This window comes from Catharus ustulatus, chromosome 17 (assembly GCF_009819885.2).
Source record: "Catharus ustulatus isolate bCatUst1 chromosome 17, bCatUst1.pri.v2, whole genome shotgun sequence".
Taxonomy (NCBI): Eukaryota; Metazoa; Chordata; class Aves; order Passeriformes; family Turdidae; genus Catharus; species Catharus ustulatus.
This window is the reverse complement of record NC_046237.1, coordinates 8,987,484-8,995,100: the sequence shown is the minus strand read 5'-3', so window position 1 is coordinate 8,995,100 and position 7,617 is coordinate 8,987,484. Positions and strand designations below refer to the sequence as shown.

General features: G+C 48.3%; 1 protein-coding gene across 1 annotated transcript; it reads left to right on the top strand.

Moving 5' to 3' along the window:
• Window positions 1-2,356: 2,356 nt before the first annotated feature.
• FITM2 (fat storage inducing transmembrane protein 2) lies at window positions 2,357-7,398 on the top strand. The gene is made up of 2 exons (XM_033075251.1): window positions 2,357-2,530; window positions 4,779-7,398. Exons 1-2 carry the CDS (start codon window positions 2,358-2,360, stop codon window positions 5,419-5,421), a joined length of 816 nt encoding a protein of 271 aa, XP_032931142.1. The 5' UTR covers window position 2,357; the 3' UTR covers window positions 5,422-7,398.
• Window positions 7,399-7,617: the final 219 nt, after the last annotated feature.

Here is a 7,617-nt window from a genome sequence, read left to right as displayed (position 1 = left end):
TGCTCACTGCACTAGCGAGAATCCACGATTTACAGAGATAATCCTCAGACATTTCAAGCTGGGCTGAGGATAGACAACATTTCCAGCCCATGCCATCAACTGCATTCATGTGGAGCAGGTGCCAAGCTTACGAAATCCCCCCGCGTGTGGCAGACACCACAGCACGCTTCATTAGCGGCCAGCCCAGCAGCTCCCACCTCCAGCACTGCAAACAGTCTGCACAGCACAGCCCAAACCTGGGAAGCAGAGAAGGCAAGGTTTCAAAGGCAGGAGGGATTTAGGCAGACAATGAGGGACTCTGTGAAACCTGCTCCCAGCCCCTCTCATCCTCACTCGTTTGAGTGAGCGCAGCTGCCTGTCGTTTCCAATTCGGGGTGCAATGCTGGGGCTGCCAGTGCTGCACATGTCTTATTAAAAACAACAGCTAAAAAATTGCCAAATGCCATTTACCCTGGATAACCTCCTTAGCCAAAACCCTCCTTATCTGCTGAGGCTGCTTTGATGTGTTGTTCTGCTCTCTCAGCCCAGATGTTGTCATAGATTTGCTGACGATGATGACAAAACAGCTTTGAAATGCTCTGGCAAGAAATACTTTCCCATCCTGTCTAGATAGGGTCTGCTTTTCCTGCCCCCCACCACTCTCACATTTTTCTTACTGAGGCCATTGGGATGAATAAAGGCTCTTTGTTCATTGAGCCATTTCTCTTCTTGCTGATGCTTTTTTAATATTTTAAAAACTAAGCTGAAATGACAGCGGCAGCTGTTCAATAGATGAAATAGGTCTCAAATACCACAGTGACGGCCAGTGTTTGGACACCACTTTCAGCCATAAACATGGATAGTGAAAAAGAAAAATTAGAATAATTCTACTGATTGAGAAAATTCTCAGATTTTCTCATGAATATCACGTTAAGACCCTCTTTATAGAGGTACTGGCACCCTGCTTTAAAGTAGTGCTTGCTCTTTTATAGGGCGAGAGAAAACAGCCTCGAGTTGCACCAGGGGAGGTTTAGATTGGAGATTAGGGAATATTTCTTCACCAAAAGTGAAGAAGCACTGGCAGAGGGTACCCAAGAAAGTGGAGGGGTCACAATCCCTGGAGGAATTTAAAAGATATGCAGATGTGGCACCTGGGGACATGGTGTGACTCTCAGGGCTGCGCTGTGCAGGGCTGAGAGCTGAACTCAGTGATCCTGATGGATCCTTCCAACTCAGAATATTCACTGTTCCTGAGAGCCCATGATCCCACAGCACTGATGCTGCAACCCACGGCCCTCAGAGCATCTCTTGTGCTGCTCTGCTCTGGGAGCATCCTGCGCATCTGGGGAGAGATACAAAAGCCTGTCTGTGTTCTCATTTTGACAGGCAAGGGAGGGAAATGGATGTTTCTGAGCACAGCTTTATTCCTGTGACATGGACACATGACAGGGTGCTGCAGATGGACCCATGTGGATAATTTGTGTGGATGGCTCCAGGTTGGTGGATGGATCCATGTGGATGGGTCTGCATGGATGGATCCACGTGGATGGATCCATATGGATGGGTTTGTGTGTGTGGATCCATGTGGATAAATCTGTAAAAATAGATCTGTCGGAATGGGTCTGTTGTGATGGATCTATGGGCATGGATCATTGTAGATCCATGTGGATGAGTCCATGCAGATCCATGTGGATGGATCTTTGTGGATGGCTCTGTGCAGACAGATCCATATGTATCCGTGTGGATGACAGATCCTTGCAGACCCCTGTGGATGGCTCCCTGTGGAAGGATCCCTATGAATGGATCACTGTGGAACGATCTCTGTGGATGGATCCCTGTGAATGTATCGCTGAGGATGGATCCCTGTGGATGAATCCCTGTCAATAGATCCCTCTCCCTGCGGATGGATCCCTGTCCATAGATCCCTGTGGATTAATCCCTGTCAATAGATCCCCGTGGATGGATCCCTGTCAACAGATCCCCATGGATGGATCCCTGCCAATAGATCCCCGTGGATGGATCCCTGTCAATAGATCCCTGTCAGTAGATCCCTGTCAGTAGATCCCCGTGGATGGATCCCCATGGATGGATCCCTGTCAATAGATCCCTGTCAGTAGATCCCCGTGGATGGATCCCCGTGGATGGATCCCCGCGGGCGGCTCCTCTCGCACGCCGCTCTCCGGGCGCGCTCCCGCGGGCGCCCAGCAGGGGGCGCGGGGCCGCGCCGCAGGGGCGGTGCTGGCGGTGCCCGCGCGGGGGCGCGCTCCCGCGGGCGGTGGCGCGGGCGGGGCCGCGCAGTGGGGCCGGGCCGTGCCGTGCCGTGCCGTGCCGTGCCGTGCCGGGCCGTGCCGTGCCGGGCCGGGGCTGTGGCGGCGGCCATGGAGCGGCTGGAGCGCTGCGGGCGCTGGCTGCGGGCCGCGCTGGCCCGAGGGCGGGTGCGCCGCCGCCTGCCCGTGCTGCTGCTCGCCATCGCCGTGCTGGGCTCCGCGCTCAAGGACAGCGAGCTGGTGCCCGACACGCCGCTGCAGAACAAGCGCAACCCGCTCAACGTGTGAGCAGCGGCGCGGGGCCGCGGCCGGGCTGGGCGGGACGGACCGGGCTGGGCTGGGCGGGCCGGGGGCAGCGGGGCCGGGCCCGGTTCTGGCCCCGTGTGTGCCGCGCTGGGCCGGGGGCTGCCGCTTCCAGTGATGAGGTTTCCTGTTCGTGACTCACATGTTTCAAAATGTCGAGAGTTTGTCGCTCAGTCTTTATTGGAAGCGGGGAAAAAAAAGAAGAGTTTGTTTCGTTTTGTTTTGTTTTTTTTCCTTCTTAAGCTCGCAGATGATTCCTCGTGTTTGAGTGAAGTGATTTGAGTTTGTCTGATTTCAGCAGCCGCTGGCAGGAGCCGAGGCCGTGGCCTGAAGCTGTGTCAGGGAGGGTCAGGCTGGGTATTAGCAAAGGGCAAAAGGCAGCTGGGCACTGAACAGGTCCCCAGGGCAGTGGTCACAGCACCGAGGCTGGCAGAGATCTGCATTTTGACATTTTGGCAGCATTTTGACATTTTTGACAGCATTTTGACAGTGCTCTCAGGCACATGGTGACACTCCTGGGCTGTCCTGTGCAGGGCCAGGAGTTGAGCTCTGTGATCCTCGTGGATCTGTCCAGCTCAGCATATTCTGTGATGCTGTGATAGTTACTGAGCAGATGTAAAACCTAGCTGAAGGAAATCGGTCTTTTAGCATCTTTGCTAAAAACAGAGCGGCTCCCGTGCTTTTCTAGCACGTGGGCAGTGATCTCACTGCCTTAGTCATTCTGTGAAAAGTTTGAGCATTTCGAAGGAAGCAGCAATGAGCTGGGCCACAGCTTGTGTGCTGTTCCTCTACAGATCTGACAAGTAAAACTGAAATTGCTGTTTTCCTCTGTGACTTGGGGAACTCTGGACTTTACTGATCAAGTTTGTCATTTCGTGACATGTGAGAGGAACTGCTTTTAGTGTGATTGAAAGAGCACTGATGGGAAACAGAGAGAAATTGATCTTACACTAAAGGCATAGTTCAGTTCTGCCTTTTAAATAGAGGAAGGTGATCTGTACTGACAGTTCCTGAAGCAAATATTTTTTGTGTGCAAATTACTTGCCTCCTGGTTAGTCAGCAGTGACCTTGGTAGCCTTTTTTGCTTTTAAACAAAATGGGGGGTTTATTTTCAGTTACTGTTCCATGGTAGCAGCTGTAGTTGCCACACAGGCATCACGTCTCTTGTAAAATTAAAGAGTGAAGGAGGTGCTCCTCAAAATCCTGGGCAAGGCCCTGACAGGTTTGTTAGGGTCATAAGGAAGATGCAGAACTCTAGACTGGTTTGGCTTTGCCTTTGATGCTCAGGTGAGGATTAAATGATGACTGTGTGTGTGTCCATAGCTCAGCCACAGGGCAGAATTCAGCTGTCTCTGTTTTCAAGCTGGACTCTGGGTAACAAAGGGGCTGCACAATTCCCCTCTCCCACCAGCTGATAGGAAGCTCCATTGGAAGGAGCTGATGGGAGAAGCAAGATCCTGAACTGTGGCCTCCTTAACTCATTAATAAATTCACTTACATATGCTCCATTTTAAGATTTTAAAAGAGAAGGAGTTACACAATACTGTCTTCTGTTAAACAAGATACCAACACATCATCAGGGTTTCAAAATTTTATGATCATCGCAGCAAAAGTTTTCAGGGCAGAGACTGAATTTAGAGATGGAAGGATTTGTGCATGCTGAAAAAAGGCTCTCATAATTGAAAGGACAACAAAGCAACAGACACATGGTGCTGCTTCATTTATTTAGAAGGACATGAGAGAGGAAAAGCTTCACAGGCTGATGAGGGGAAAGAGCCAGCCCTTATGGCTGTCTTAAGAGGTTGAACTTGTGAAAGGCTTTGTAAGCAAGGATAATTGAGATGGTGGAAGAGTCAGAGAAGGGGTTACTGTGGTCAGGGTTGCAAGCTAAAAATACATTCTTTGCAGCTGCATTTTGAGTAGGGCAGAGCTGAGCTGGTTTGTAGGGTAAAAGTGGTTGCAAAACTGAACTGCAAGTCTGCTGCAGTGAATGAGGGCTCTGGGTCCAAGGTAACACTGCCTTGGGAGCAAGTACCTGGCTGAAGAAGCATTCAGGTTTTGGGCTTGAGGGAAATACTGGGGAGAGGGTTAAGATTGTAGCTAAGCTGTATTTTGAGGGGAGGGCACAAATCTCTAATTTAGATGGTTCTGAGCACTGATACTCCAGCGCTTGCCTCACTGCTGTGGCGTTTCACATGCGCTCATGTCTTTTTGCCTTTCCTCTGGCAGATACTTCGTGAAGATGGCCTGGGCTTGGACTCTGTGGCTGCTGCTGCCCTTCATCACCCTCACCACGTACGAGCTGGCCCGGAGCAAGTTCCTGTACGGCCGCACCAAGAGCGCGCTGCTGGTGCTGCGGCGCCTGGGCGCGCTGCTGGTGGGCACGGCCGTGTGGTACCTGTGCACTGGGCTCTTCCTCTACGTGGAGAACCTCACTGGGGAGTGCTCCCTCCAGGGCAAACCCGGCCAGCCCCCACGGCTCTACGCCTCCAAGCAGGAGTGCCACCAGGACAGCGGCGTCTGGAACGGTTTCGACATCTCAGGGCACTGCTTCCTGCTCTCCTACTGTGCCATGATGATCCTGGAGGAGGTGGCTGTGCTGGAGGCGCTGTCCATAGAGCGCAGCTCCAAGCTGCGTGTGCTGATCAACGTCCTGCTTGTCTCCCTGTGTTTCCTCACCGTGATCTGGGTGTTCATGTTCCTCTCTACTGCCCTGTATTTCCATGACTTCAGCCAAAAGCTTCTCGGTGTGCTGATAGGTCTGTCAGCTTGGTATGGGACATACAGGGTTTGGTATTTAAAGCCCTTTTCTCCTGGACTACCTCTTCCAAAAATACCTTTGAGTTCAAAGAAATACAGCTATAGCAGATAAAATAAGGTTTGAAATGTTTTAGATTTTGCTTTCAGTACTGGAGTAGTTGAGTGTAGGAATGGTTACTGTATTTCCACTGTGAGGAACAAGGTGATGGGTTGGAGGAAACCAAATCTGTACTAGCCATTGGCTGACAGGTGGTAATGAGCTTCTTCCCTGGGAGAAGAAAAAAATCAGTGTTGGAAGAGGTCTGCTCTTGTTTAGGAGCTGACAACTGGGATGACCAGCAAAGAAATCAGAAGCTGCATCTGTTTCTCTTACTAATAAATGGAGAAGCAGGCTGAAGGCTAAAAGAGGCCTTTGATCTTTAGGGGTATGATTTATCTCAGTTAATTCTTCCTTTTTGAATTATGTCAAGATACTGTGGGTGATCCAAACCTCATGCCTTTTCTAATGTTCCTATTTGATTGCCTTATGGGAAAGCTCTAATAATCACAGTGCTGCTAAGCATTGCAAAAATACAAAACCTTGTGAAAGCAGTTCTGTTGTGAAACTGGAACATCTCATGTTCTCTAGTGTTAAAAACACTAACTTGCCAGAAATGCCTCATAGCTGCCTGCACCTTGTGCAACAGAGAGTAAATCTGAAATGCAGTGTCTTAAGCAGACTGTGACTCTAAATTCAAGCCTGCCTCTAAAAAGGAAACTCTTGAAAAGACAAGCCTTAACTTTCTCTTTAGGTGAAGTAGATGTAATAATATTTCATAATTTTATTCTTAACACTAAAAAACTCAAGCTCATTTCTGTTTTGCTAAAAAGTCTAGTATGAGGATTGGGGTTTTAATATTTAAAAACTGTAATCCACTGCACACTTTGCAACAACTAATTCCTTGGGTTTGTTCTTCTAGAACAACAGTGGAATTCTGGTGTTCAACAAGCTAGCTTATCCTGCTATTTCCCAAATAGTCTGCTTGGTAATGAGTGAAATGCATTGTTTATCCTGGGAGCTGCAAAGCAGAGTGTGCTTGAAGCAATATTTATTCTTGCAATACCAATAAGCTATTTAATTTTGATTGCACATAAAGCTGTGGCCACTTTTGATGTGGCTGTAAACCCACTCCTGAATAAAACACTACTATTAGATAATGAACAGGGGTGAGGTGGGTTTGCTGCTCCTATCAGATGTTTAGCATAGATTTTATCTCAAAAAGCTTTTTATTGTTTCATGAAGGCTCATTCATGATGCATCTGCATGAAGTGTGTTTGACAGTGATGACAGGACAGCCAGGAAAGGCTGTGGGCAAGGCTGTGGGCCCCCTCCACTGACCCCACAGTGGGGTCACAGATTCACAGTGACTTTTTCTGGGTCCAGGCTGTGATGCTCCATCAGATAATCTTGGCACGTTCTGCCAGCTCAACCAGGGGCCAGGTCAGCCTTTGAGGAGAGCTAAATTCACTGGAATTCCCACTGAATTTGGTGGCAAGTGGGAGTTGTGTGTCCTTAGAAAGAACAAATCACGTCTCAGAAAGAAGCTGTCCAGGGGGTTATGTATTTTCTGTCAGGCTCCTCTTGGTTTTGTATTAAATTGCCTTTTAAGCTGACTCTTTGAAAATTGCACTGATTAACTCATATTGGGTTTAAATAAATTTGTTTAAACAATGCAAATTTATTTGCAGACACTCTTTTGATGTAATTTAAGCCTACTCCAAATAGAGCTAAGCTAGACCGCAAGCCACTTTCACCATGAGAAAGGATTATATACCCAGAAGGTTTTATGATTAATTTCATTAAGTTCCTATTTTAGGTTATCTTTATGTAACTTTGCTGTATAGACTGCCCTTGGAACAGGAAATGCTGTTTACTTAAACCAACTGACTTGCTGAAACGATGTTCATTTTCACAAATGTTTTGTGCAATCACCGTGGATATTTCTGTCCACTTTAACCCGTGTCATGCAGATTATTTTTTTAATGGAAATAATGTAGGATATGGTTATTCTCTTATTTAAACAATGAAAAAAAACATTTGAAAACTTAATCAGTGTTTGTCTTTGAGAATCTGTTCCTGATGTTTCTAAAGATGCTCTTCACTTCCTTGGATGCCCCAGCCCTCCAGAGTTTGTGTGACCACTGAGGTATCTGAGAGGTTCCTTGGATGCCCCAGCCCCCCAGAGTTTGTGTGACCACTGAGGTATCTGGTCAGACTGGCACTGGAAGTTCTGCACTCTTTGAAGGGGTTAATAGAGCACGGGTTCTC

Bases quoted from the DNA above. Each gene is read 5' to 3' on its own strand.
- FITM2 (XM_033075251.1), top strand. From the start codon at position 2,358: ATGGAGCGGCTGGAGCGCTGCGGGCGCTGGCTGCGGGCCGCGCTGGCC. The intron at 2,531-4,778 runs GTGAGCAGCGGC...TTCCTCTGGCAG, and splicing joins AAGCGCAACCCGCTCAACGT to ATACTTCGTGAAGATGGCCT.